The sequence below is a fragment of the Triplophysa dalaica genome, chromosome 7 (assembly GCF_015846415.1).
Source record: "Triplophysa dalaica isolate WHDGS20190420 chromosome 7, ASM1584641v1, whole genome shotgun sequence".
NCBI lineage: Eukaryota > Metazoa > Chordata > Actinopteri > Cypriniformes > Nemacheilidae > Triplophysa > Triplophysa dalaica.
The window spans coordinates 2303994-2317454 of NC_079548.1; the positions used below are offsets into that span (position 1 = coordinate 2303994).

The window sequence follows — 13461 nt, forward strand, 5'->3', positions numbered from 1 at the left end:
AGATAAATGTTTTCACAAAAAATACATTTAGAGTATTTTGCTCGTTTATGTCATTGGTTAACATATTAGTAGAACATATTTGAAAATAACTTTATGGTCTGAAAATACATTTCTAACATGTGCAAAAACTCAATGCTTACCTGGCTGACAGATTTCTTGTGATCTATGTCATAGGTTTAGTGCCCAGATTATATTCCCGAGAACATTCTATCTACATTTACCTGCAGATTCTTGTCCATTTTTGCAGCACAGATTACTTCTTTATGGTCATTTTATATCAAACAGGGAACATGATAAGACTCACTCTGAATAGTTTCACAGCAGTTTATTATGGTATGTCCTCAGTGAAATGTTCACAGCATCTAATGATATCTGAGATCCCTAAAGGGAGTTTTCCAGCCTGTGGCAGAACACCAACATTATCGCAATTTCTTTCCGTATTATTACAATACTGTATTGATAGAATGATACGTATTGCTAATTATAAAATAACAGTGCTATACAATGACTTGATGTTTGAAGTAATTTAAAACAGTTGTAAATTGACCTATGCTTCTAATTATAAACATCCTTACCAGGATAACAGATGTCCTGTTGTATAAACGTTCACAATTAATCTAACTATTTAAAAAAAGATGAGAAATGAAGAAAACTCAAACCAAGCAATGATCGTGCTAGACTTCCGCTGCGCGAACTATTCGCATTTGACATTTGTCATCATACGCCGATCATCTGCGCAGAATCGCATTAAGGTGAAAACACCTGAATCTTATACGTCAGTAATTGAACTAAGTTTGCGATTGGCCATGGACATTACAATTTACCAAACGAGCTATATGGAGCTCATAAAGCAGCACAGTAGCCTGTTTGTACATGTGTAGCTTTTGTACTTTCTCGCGCACAGAATGGCTGTTGGTAAAGTCCGAGGAAATGAATTTGTTATTCTATGTGCGTTTACATTCATTACTTTAATACACTGCAGAAGTTTGCCACCTTTGTCTGGGACGCAAACAACTAGCGATGAAGGGGATAAAATGTTATCTGATATGTCCGATCAAGCGGGACTTGATGAACAAATAGCTGATTTTGCCGACCCCATTGATGACGACACCATCTTCGGTATGTAATGCACTTGTACGTCATTGTAGTGTATGTGGATTCATAAAGGATTTTAAGTCCCCGTGAATTGCAATTTGCGATCATTTTGACTTTGGTATTTTGACACGATTCCGAGTGAAATGGAAGTTTGTGACCCACATTGATAAACTATTGAGCATAAACGCTGAAATATTTCATGAAAAATAGGCATTGCTGGCCTAATTATTAATATTCCTGGTATAATAATTCAGTTACGAATCGCGTGCATTGTATTGCAGATGTAAGTAGCGATGGAGATGAAACATTGTCTGATGAGTCCGATCAAGAGGGATTAGATGACTCCATACATGACAATTCCCTCTCAGGTATGTAATGCACTTGTCACTGTAGTTTATTCTTTCATAGGATTTAAATGTCCTTTACGAATTGCTAGGATTGTATTTCAGCTCTGCCGAGAAGCGCTGTAGAAACATCTAGCGATGATGAAACTTTATCTGATGAGTCAGATCAAGAGGAACTTGACGATGCCTTAGGTATGTAATGCACTTGTACATCATTGTTGTGTATATAGATTCAAACTTGATTTGAACAGTTCCTAATTTGTAAATTCAAGGACAATTAGAAAGCTCATCTGAAGGACCCTGGGATGCAATGTCTCCAAAGCTGAGGTGTGGTGGTGATTTAATGAATTTGCAACTCTTTGGTTCAGATGTGGACCAAGTGGAGCTTTGTCGAGGTAAATTTGGACTTCCTGTTTGGTTTTGTGACTCATTATTGCTGAACATCCACTTCCAAAATTGACTAAAATGTTTGTATGTTGTACTGTTTTTATTTCTAGTGTCAGTTGGGTTAAATGCAGAATACTTAATTTATAGGATGCTTAAATGTCCTATAAAATCTAACTGTTGCTTTCAGGTTTCTGCAATTTGCCGTGTTTCCACAGTCACCCTAAACAAGTTATCTCCTTCTGAAAACGTGATGACATCTTGGGCCTTTTGCCCAAAATGGGCAACATGCCAGTATTTTATAGGCACAATTTAAACAAGCTGTTTATTTGTTACTCCTTGGTTCATTCGTGTGTTTAGATAATTGGTCTTTCATTGTAATGGCATACTTCCAGATGAAAGGCTCAGGGAATGATCTTGTACATTTCAGTATGGAGTCACATTTTACTAATTCCTCACAGGTGATTCTGCACCTGTCCCTCTTGGCCGTTTGCCACCTAACTGTGGACGCACTTCAGCCACTCATGGAGGTCTTGTTTTTGCCACACCCTATGATGGATGTGGTGTTGCACAACAGGTAACGTTTAATTTGCTCTAGTGGAAGGTTAAAAGCTACAAAGCTAACTTGGATGTTTGTTTTTCAGGGAGGGAATTATGTCATGCAGATGCTGTGGCAGGGAAAACCTGTGGTCATCTCTTGTCCCATGACCTAGTCTGTTGCGAATGACAATGTCTGGATATCAGCCTCCTAGATTTCTTTTCCACTTGCTTACTCTGGAAGCCCAGTCCAAACATCCCCTGATACACAAGCTACAACCACAGTTCTGCCCCATCTGTTCCCTTGACAGTCCTGCAAGCAATGCTTCCAGGATACCACCTATACCCTGTTACAACACTAACCTAAAAGCCACATCGTCCTTCTATCCTCATCATATCTTTCAACCTCTCGCTGTTGATGTCTGAAATAAAGTCATATCTAAGGAATGAGGAAATTGTTTTTCTGGTCCTTAAGTTTGAAAGACTCTGGTAAAATAAGTTTCCCTTGGACTAATTAATTTAATTTGGTCATTTGGCAGACGCTTTTATCCAAAGCGACTTGCAGTGCACTTATTACAGGGACAATCCCCCTGGAGCAACATTGAGTAAATTGTCTTGCTCAAGGACACACTGGTGGTGGCTGCTGGGATCAAACCAGCAACCTTTGATTTACCAGTTCAGTGGTTTAACCCACTAGACCAGCATCTCACTGACTAAAGCTTATACGTGCGGATATCATTTTTGTCATTAACCAACCCAAACACATTTTAACCAAACATGATATACCTTTTCGTCCTATCAAGGAATGGTTTAAATCTAAATTATTTTCCGCAAAAACGCAAAGGAAATTTAGAAATGTTGGTTACCAAAAACCGTTGGGCTTTATTGTGTGGATGCAAGTGAATGGTCACAAAGGCTTTCTATTACCAATATTTTTCTAAACCTTGTGCTGATACTCCATACATTTTGAAATGAAGGTGACTAATGACAATTTTCATTTTGGAGGCAAAATATTCCAGATGAAGTGATGCGTAGTTCAATAACATTCTTTTGTCTCTCCTACATCACATACAAGATGGGGCTGGGAAAGTTTGTGCGTTAACTTCTACAATTTATAGTGCATTGAAGCCGTTTTTTCAGTATCTTCATCTGGAAGCTCGTCCACAAACTCTGCCATGAATCTCTGAGAGAAAGAATAAAGTGTGACCTAAATAGTGACCCAGTTGAGACCTTGTTTTGACTTGCATTTTGGATTTCTTTCAAGCTTTGTAACCCTTGAACATTCTGTTTGATGGCTTTTAATCATTTTTGTAGTTATGTCTGATCGTTATGAACTTTTTTTTAAAGGTGTTTTGTAATACACAATTTACATTTAGGCACTTGGCAGACGCTATTATCCAAAGCGACTTGCATTGCAGTAACCTATACATTTAAACTTGGGTATTTGCAATCCTCTGGGATCAAACCCGCAACCTTGAGATAACGCAATGGTCTTACCACTGAGCTACAGGAAAGCTTATACTTAAAAAGAAAAACCAACCATGCTCTTTTCAAATACTGATCTTAATGGGAAAGAGTGGAGTCATGTCTCTTGCTCTGGTCACCTATAGGCTAAGTCTCCTCTCTTATTTCTTTAAGTCTGTATTCCATCTTCATTCCCCCAAAATTCACTTTCACATTGGCTATCTGGTTTGTTGAATTGGTTGGTGTGGTAAGGAAAGGCAAACATCCCCGTGTCTCTTTCCCCAAGTCAAAACAGAATATTCTGCAGTGTACTGCTGGGTTTCAGAAAGAAATCGGGTGCAGATGTTCTCCGACGCTCGTAGCAGCTGGTCTGGCTCGATTTGGGGTGTCTGTGTTGTTTGAGTGTTGGCTGTTGATTGTTTTTTATGGTCTCTTCTGTGGTTTCTTCTGTCTCCTGTAGGTCTCAGTTCATGGGTTTTGTTAAGGATTGACATGAACACAAAACCTTCTTTTTAGAAATCAGATTTTAGAATTGGGGCCTCATTTATAAAATGTTGTAGAAATTGGGTAAAATTGCATGTAAGATCATTTCTTTAATCTGCGTATGTGTGATCCAGATGTGAGGTCTATAAATCGAAAATGATATTAACATTTACAGCTGCTGAACTATTTTTGATCCCCGCCTTGTAAACGCCCCCTAATTAATATCATTATCATATAAAATCACACAAGTCTATATCAGATTCTCTCTCTCTCATGTTTAGCTTCTTCTCTTAAAGTAAATTAGATTATATTTAATCCATGCAGAGCTGTTGATTTCAGTACTGCTCTTCTAAATCAATGATCCACCGATGATACAGAGTGTTTCCAGTAGATGGAAGTGTTCACCTGAGATGTGGTAATGGCAAGAGGGATGGGTTTAAGGATGGTTCGAACATCATGTTATAAACAAAAGTGTGTGAAAGTAGTCAAATGTCGATGTTGTTCTAATGATTGAACTGACACTAAAACACAGGTAAACACATCACTCACTTTTGTGTGGTTTTGGCAAATATTAAACAATTATTATTCAGCATCATTTAAGCACGTTTAACACCAACCTCTTCTGATTCAGAAAGTAGAGAATAATTCATGGTTTAAGTCTCTAATGAAAGGCTCTCTTACTGCTAGGTCAGTGTTACTGTGAAAAGGGACGTCTGCACTGTTTGTTTATCAACATTCTACAAAATATCATATTTTGTGTTCTGAATAAGAAAGAAAACCAAACCGGAATGACATGACAGGAGTGTGAATAAATGATGAAAGAATTCCCATTTTTGAGTAACCTATGCCTTAACTTTTTTTGTCTAATACTTGAATTTCTGTATTGAACTATTCGTTGTTAAGTGTTGACTGTATTTGTATTTCCATCGCCACATTTAGGCATAGCAGACAGCTGCCTAGGGCCTCAGGCTTGGAGGTGGAGCCTCCATAACTGTCACATGTCTCCAGCTTCGACGCACCTAACATCAACTACTTCAGCAGCAGTGTTTCGACAGCATATACGCGTAATTGTGACACCGTCGGCTTGCCATACAGCAGTCGACTTGAGTCTTGTCTGTGTGCACCTGTCGCATATCACTTTTACAGTCTTTGGCGTTGTTTGTCATCAGAAAAGATTATTATTTTATTGCAGACTCAGAATCTGTTAATAAAAAAGTAATCACACTATTCACAATTATAGACAATCATAACTAAAGTTAGATAAGAATCTGTGGAGAATGTGTGGATCTATGGAACATAATAAGTGGCATAACAGTGTTTTATATACGGCATCAATGCCAAGATAAATGTTTTCACAAAAAATACATTTAGAGTATTTTGCTCGTTTATGTCATTGGTTAACATATTAGTAGAACATATTTGAAAATAACTTTATGGTCTGAAAATACATTTCTAACATGTGCAAAAACTCAATGCTTACCTGGCTGACAGATTTCTTGTGATCTATGTCATAGGTTTAGTGCCCAGATTATATTCCCGAGAACATTCTATCTACATTTACCTGCAGATTCTTGTCCATTTTTGCAGCACAGATTACTTCTTTATGGTCATTTTATATCAAACAGGGAACATGATAAGACTCACTCTGAATAGTTTCACAGCAGTTTATTATGGTATGTCCTCAGTGAAATGTTCACAGCATCTAATGATATCTGAGATCCCTAAAGGGAGTTTTCCAGCCTGTGGCAGAACACCAACATTATCGCAATTTCTTTCCGTATTATTACAATACTGTATTGATAGAATGATACGTATTGCTAATTATAAAATAACAGTGCTATACAATGACTTGATGTTTGAAGTAATTTAAAACAGTTGTAAATTGACCTATGCTTCTAATTATAAACATCCTTACCAGGATAACAGATGTCCTGTTGTATAAACGTTCACAATTAATCTAACTATTTAAAAAAAGATGAGAAATGAAGAAAACTCAAACCAAGCAATGATCGTGCTAGACTTCCGCTGCGCGAACTATTCGCATTTGACATTTGTCATCATACGCCGATCATCTGCGCAGAATCGCATTAAGGTGAAAACACCTGAATCTTATACGTCAGTAATTGAACTAAGTTTGCGATTGGCCATGGACATTACAATTTACCAAACGAGCTATATGGAGCTCATAAAGCAGCACAGTAGCCTGTTTGTACATGTGTAGCTTTTGTACTTTCTCGCGCACAGAATGGCTGTTGGTAAAGTCCGAGGAAATGAATTTGTTATTCTATGTGCGTTTACATTCATTACTTTAATACACTGCAGAAGTTTGCCACCTTTGTCTGGGACGCAAACAACTAGCGATGAAGGGGATAAAATGTTATCTGATATGTCCGATCAAGCGGGACTTGATGAACAAATAGCTGATTTTGCCGACCCCATTGATGACGACACCATCTTCGGTATGTAATGCACTTGTACGTCATTGTAGTGTATGTGGATTCATAAAGGATTTTAAGTCCCCGTGAATTGCAATTTGCGATCATTTTGACTTTGGTATTTTGACACGATTCCGAGTGAAATGGAAGTTTGTGACCCACATTGATAAACTATTGAGCATAAACGCTGAAATATTTCATGAAAAATAGGCATTGCTGGCCTAATTATTAATATTCCTGGTATAATAATTCAGTTACGAATCGCGTGCATTGTATTGCAGATGTAAGTAGCGATGGAGATGAAACATTGTCTGATGAGTCCGATCAAGAGGGATTAGATGACTCCGTACATGACAATTCCCTCTCAGGTATGTAATGCACTTGTCACTGTAGTTTATGCTTTCATAGGATTTAAATATTCTTTACGAATTGCTTGGATTGTATTTCAGCTCTGCCGAGAAGCGCTGTAGAAAGATCTAGTGATGATGAAACGTTATCTGATGAGTCCGATCAAGAGGGATTGGATGACCACATAGATGACGATGTCCTCTCAGGTATGTAATGCACTTGTCACTGTAGTTTATGCTTTCATGGGATTTAAATGTCCTTTATGAATTGCTTTCATTGTCTTGCAGATGAAACTAGTGATGGAGAGGAAACGCTATCTGATGAGTCAGATCAAGAGGGATTGGACGACCACATAGATGACGATGTCCTCTCAGGTATGTAATACACTTGTCACATGTAGTATACATGGATTGGAAAAGGATTTAAATATCTTATGAATTGCTTGGATTGTATTTCAGCTCTGCCGAGAAGCGCTGTAGAAAGATCTAGTGATGATGAAACGTTATCTGATGAGTCAGATCAAGAGGGATTGGACGACCACATGGATGACGATGTCCTCTCAGGTATCTAATGCACCTATGTCACTGTAGTTTATGCTTTCATAGGATTTAAATGTCCTTTATGAATTGCTTTCATTGTATTGCAGATGTAACTAGTGACGGAGAGGAAACTCTATCTGATGAGTCAGATCAAGAGGGATTGGACGACCACATAGATGACGATGTCCTCTCAGGTATGTAATACACTTGTCACATGTAGTATACATGGATTGGAAAAGGATTTAAATATCTAATGAATTGCTTGGATTGTATTTCAGCTCTGCCGAGAAGCGCTGTAGAAAGATCTAGTGATGATGAAACGTTATCTGATGAGTCAGATCAAGAGGGATTGGACGACCACATAGATGACGATGTCCTCTCGGGTATGTAATGCACTTTTGTCACTGTAGTTTATGCTTTCATGGGATTTAAATGTCCTTTACAAATCGCTTGCTTTGTATTGCAGATGAAACGTTATCTGATGAGTCGGATAAAGAGGGATTGGATGACCACATAGATGACGATGTCCTCTCAGGTATGTAATGCACTCATGTCACTGTAGTTTATGCTTTCATGGGATTTAAATGTCCTTTACAAATCGCTTGCTTTGTATTGCAGATGAAACGTCTATCTGATGAGTCAGATAAAGAGGGATTGGATGACCACATAGATGACGATGTCCTCTTAGGTATGTAATACACTTGTCACATGTAGTATACATGGATTGGAAAAGGATTTAAATATCTAATGAATTGCTTGGATTGTATTTCAGCTCTGCCGAGAAGCGCTGTAGAAACATCTAGCGACGATGAAACTTTATCTGATGAGTCAGATCAAGAGGAACTTGACGATGCCTTAGGTATGTAATGCAATTGTACATCATTGTTGTGTATATAGATTCAAACTTGATTTGAACAGTTCCTAATTTGTAAATTCAAGGACAATTAGAAAGCTCATCTGAAGGACCCTGGGATGCAATGTCTCCAAAGCTGAGGTGTGGTGGTGATTTAATGAATTTGCAACTCTTTGGTTCAGATGTGGACCAAGTGGAGCTTTGTCGAGGTAAGTTTGGACTTCCTGTTTGGTTTTGTGACTCATTATTGCTGAACATTCACTTCCAAAATTGACTAAAATGTTTGTATGTTGTACTGTTTTTATTTCTAGTGTCAGTTGGGTTAAATGCAGAATACTTAATTTATAGGATGCTTAAATGTCCTATAAAATCTAACTGTTGCTTTCAGGTTTCTGCAATTTGCCGTGTTTCCACAGTCACCCTAAACAAGTTATCTCCTTCTGAAAACGTGATGACATCTTGGGCCTTTTGCCCAAAATGGGCAACATGCCTGTATTTTATAGGCACAATTTAAACAAGCTGTTTATTTGTTACTCCTTGGTTCATTCGTGTGTTTAGATAATTGGTCTTACATTGTAATGGCATACTTCCAGATGAAAGGCTCAGGGAATGATCTTGTACATTAATTTCAGTGTGGAGTCCCATTTTACTTATTCCTCACAGGTGATTCTGCACCTGTCCCTCTTGGCCGTTTGCCACCTAACTGTGGACGCACTTCAGCCACTCATGGAGGTCTTGTTTTTGACACACCCTATGATGGATGTGGTGTTGCACAACAGGTAACGTTTAATTTGCTCTAGTGGAAGGTTAAAAGCTACAAAGCTAACTTGGATGTTTGTTTTTCAGGGAGGGAATTATGTCATGCAGATGCTGTGGCAGGGAAAACCTGTGGTCATCTCTTGTCCCATGACCTAGTCTGTTGCTAATGACAATGTCTGGATATCAGCCTCCTAGATTTCTTTTCCACTTGCTTACTCTGGAAGCCCAGTCCAAACATCCCCTGATACACCAGCTGCAACCACAGTTCTGTTCCCTTGACAGCCCTGCAAGCAATGCTTCCAGGATACCACCTATACCCTGTTACAACACTAACCTAAAAGCCACATCGTCCTTCTATCCTCATCATATCTTTCAAGCTCTCGCTGTTGATGTCTGAAATAAAGTCATATGTAAGGAATGAGAAAATTGTTTTTCTGGTCTTTAAGCTTGAAAGACTTGGGTAAAATAAGTTTCCCTTGGACTAAAGCTTATATGTGCGGATATCAGTTTTGTCATTAACCAACCCAAACACATTTTAACCAAACATGATATACCTTTTCGTCCTATCAAGGAATGGTTTAAATATAAAATTTTCCGTAAAAACGCAAAGGAAATTTAGAAATGTTGGTTACCAAAAACCGTTGGGCTTTATTGTGTGGACTCAAGTGAATGGGCACAAAGGCTTTCATTACCAATATTTTTCTAAACCTTGTGCTGATACTCCATACATTTTGAAATGAAGGTGACTAATGACAATTTTCATTTTGGAGGCAAAATATTCCAGATGAAGTGATGCGTAGTTCAATAACATTCTTTTGTCTCTCCTACATCACATACAAGATGGGGCTGGGAAAGTTTGTGCGTTAACTTCTACAATTTATAGTGCATTGAAGCCGTTTTTTCAGTATCTTCATCTGGAAGCTCGTCCACAAACTCTGCCATGAATCTCTGAGAAAAAGAATAAAGTGTGACCTAAATAGTGACCCAGTTGAGACCTTGTTTTGACTTGCATTTTGGATTTCTTTCAAGCTTTGTAACCCTTGAACATTCTGTTTGATGGCTTTTAATCATTTTTGTAGTTATGTCTGATCGTTATGAACTTTTTAAAGGTGTTTTGTAATATACAATTTACATTTAGGCACTTGGCAGACGCTATTATCCAAAGTGACTTGCATTGCAGTAACCTATACATTTAAACTTGGGTATTTGCAATCCTCTGGGATCAAACCCACAACCTTGAGATAACGCAATGCTCTTACCACTGAGTTACAGGAAAGCTTATACTTAAAAAGACAAACCATGCTCTTTTCAAATACTGATCTTAATGGGAAAGAGTGGAGTCATGTCTCTTGCTCTGGTCACCTGTAGGCTAAGTCTCCTCTCTTATTTCTTTAAGTCTGTATTCCATCTTCATTCCCCCAAAATTCACTTTCACATTGGCTATCTGGTTTGTTGAATTGGTTGGTGTGGTAAGGAAAGGCAAACATCCCCGTGTCTCTTTCCCCAAGTCGAAACAGAATATTCTGCAGCGTACTGCTGGGTTTCAGAAAGAAATCGGGTGCAGATGTTCTCCGACGCTCGTAGCAGCTGGTCTGGCTCGATTTGGGGTGTCTGTGTTGTTTGAGTGTTGGCTGTTGATTGTTTTTTATGATCTCTTCTTTGGTTTCTTCTGTCTCCTGTAGGTCTCAGTTCATGGGTTTTGTTAAGGATTGACATGAACACAAAACCTTCTTAGAAATCAGATTTTAAACTTGTGGCCTCATTTATAAAATGTTGTAGAAATTGGGTAAAATTGCATGTAAGATCATTTCTTAAATGTGCGTATGTGTGATCCAGATGTGAGGTCTATAAATCGAAAATGCAAATTAAAATTCAGAGCAGCTGAACTATTTCTGATCTCCACGTTTTAAACGCCCCTAATTAATATCATTATCATATAAAATTGCACAAGTCAATGTCAGATTCTCTCTCATATTTAGCTTCTTCTCTTCAGAAAGTAAATTATATTTAATCCATGCACAGCTGTTGATTTCAGTACTGCTCTTCTAAATCAATGATCCACCGATGATACAGAGTGTTTCCAGTAGATGGAAGTGTTCACCTGAGATGTGCTGATGGCAAGAGGTTTAAGGATGGTTCGCACTGCTCACCACCAATGGGTCTAACAATCACCAAACTCCATGTCAAATACAAAAGTGTGTGTGAAAGTAGTCAAATGTCGATGTTGTTCTGATGATTGGACTGACACTAAAACACAGGTAAACACATCACTTATAAAGCATATAATGAGTTATGGATTGATCACCCAAAAATCTTAATTCTGTTTCATTCCCCCCCCCCCCCCTTATGTGGTGGTAAATCTGTATGTGACTGTGTAATAGTGTGATTTTCTACAGTGGAACATGAAGGGACCGAAATACAATTACTTTTGTGTGGTTTTGGCAAATATTAATCAATTATTTTTCAGGATCATCTTATTTTAAACTGATGATTTAAGCACGTTTAACACCAACCTCTTCTGATTCAGAAAGTAGAGAATAATTCATGGTTTAAGTCTCTAATGAAAGGCTCTCTTACTGCTAGGTCAGTGTTACTGTGAAAGGGACGTCTGCACTGTTTGTTTATCAACATTCTACAAAATATCATATTTTGTGTTCTGAATAAGAAAGAAAACCAAACCGGAATGACATGACAGGAGTGTGAATAAATGATGAAATAATTCCCATTTTTGAGTAACCTATGCCTTAACTGTTTTTGTCTAATACTTGAATTTCTGTATTGAACTCTTCGTTGTTAAGAGTTGACTGTAATTGTATTTCCATCGCCACATTTAGGCATAGCAGACAGCTGCCTTGGGCCTCAGGCTTGGAGGTTGAGCCTCCATAAGTGTCACATGTCTCCAACTTCGACGCACCTAACATCAACTACTGAAGCAGTGTTTCGACAGCATATACACGTAATTGTAACACCATCGGCTTGCCATACAGCAGTACACTTGAGTCTTGGCTGTGTGTACCCGTCATCCCGTGCAGCGCATGTAACCGCATATCTCTTTTACAGTCTTTGGCGTTGTTTGTCATCACAAAAGATTATTATTTTTATTGCAGATTCAGCATCTGTTAATATAAAAAGTAATCACACTATTCACAATTACAGACAATCATAATTAAAGTTAGAGACTTTTTTCTTTGACCCAATCCTCCCCCGCCCACTTCATCATTGACTGCGGAAGACTTTGCTGTATTTTTCACTGACAAAACATCATCCATCAGCAAACAATTCTCGGTACCTCAGACCTTGGGAAACACCTCCCACACTTCAACCATCGAACTCTCCTCTTTCACCCCACTTAAGGACACTGAAGTCACCAGGCTTCTCTCCAGCCACCCCACCACCTGTCCCCTTGACCCCATCCCCTCCGATCTCCTTCAGGACATATCCAGCTCGCTCACACCTGCACTCACACACATCATCAACACCTCCCTGCTCACCGGCACTTTTCCATCCACATTCAAACAGGCCCAGGTCACGCCCCTACTGAAGAAACCAACATTGGACCCTTCTACTCCCGACAGTTACAGACCTGTCTCTCTCCTCCCATTTATAGCAAAAACACTTGAAAGGGCAGCTTTCAACCAGGTGTCTTCCTACCTGTTCCAGAATAAAGTACTGGATGACAAGCAGTCTGGCTTCAAAACAAACCACTCCACTGAGACGGCATTGCTATCGGTCACAGAAGCACTGCGGCTAGCCAAGGCGGAATCTAAATCCTCGGTCCTGATTCTGCTAGACCTATCTGCAGCGTTTGACACTGTCAATCACCAGATACTGCTAGCAACCCTGTCATCACTAGGAATCACAGGCTCTACCCTCTGCTGGTTCAAATCCTACCTCTCCGACAGATCCTTCACGGTGTCATGGAGGGGCTCGCTGTCCACGGCTCACCACATGATCACTGGGGTCCCTCAGGGGTCGGTGCTTGGACCGCTGCTTTTTTCCATCTACACGACATCACTGGGACCCATCATACAGGCACATGGCTTCTCATATCACTGTTATGCCGACGACACCCAGATCTACATCTCGTTTCACCCAGACGATACCACTGTAGCAGCTCGCATTACAGCCTGCCTCGAGGACATCTCAGCTTGGATGAAAGACCATCACCCCCAGCTGAACCCAGCCAAGACCGAACTACTCGTGTTTCCGGCACACCCTAC

General features: G+C 39.1%; 1 protein-coding gene across 1 annotated transcript; it reads left to right on the top strand.

Moving 5' to 3' along the window:
* Nucleotides 1-6361: 6361 nt before the first annotated feature.
* On the top strand, nucleotides 6362-9575 carry LOC130425750 (germ cell nuclear acidic protein-like). Its single transcript, XM_056752130.1, has 14 exons — nucleotides 6362-6399; nucleotides 6630-6766; nucleotides 7024-7110; nucleotides 7192-7296; nucleotides 7378-7464; nucleotides 7549-7653; nucleotides 7737-7823; nucleotides 7908-8012; nucleotides 8096-8164; nucleotides 8273-8317; nucleotides 8402-8488; nucleotides 8569-8691; nucleotides 9146-9261; nucleotides 9329-9575. Exons 2-14 carry the CDS (start codon nucleotides 6682-6684, stop codon nucleotides 9395-9397), a joined length of 1170 nt encoding a protein of 389 aa, XP_056608108.1. The 5' UTR covers nucleotides 6362-6399; nucleotides 6630-6681; the 3' UTR covers nucleotides 9398-9575.
* Nucleotides 9576-13461: the final 3886 nt, after the last annotated feature.

Excerpts from the sequence above, each read along its gene's own strand:
- LOC130425750 (XM_056752130.1), top strand. The coding sequence starts at position 6,682 with ATGTTATCTGATATGTCCGATCAAGCGGGACTTGATGAACAAATAGCT. Across the intron at positions 8,318-8,401 it reads AGATGACGATGTCCTCTTAG|CTCTGCCGAGAAGCGCTGTA; the intron begins GTATGTAATACA and ends ATTGTATTTCAG. Across the intron at positions 8,489-8,568 it reads GGAACTTGACGATGCCTTAG|GACAATTAGAAAGCTCATCT; the intron begins GTATGTAATGCA and ends TGTAAATTCAAG.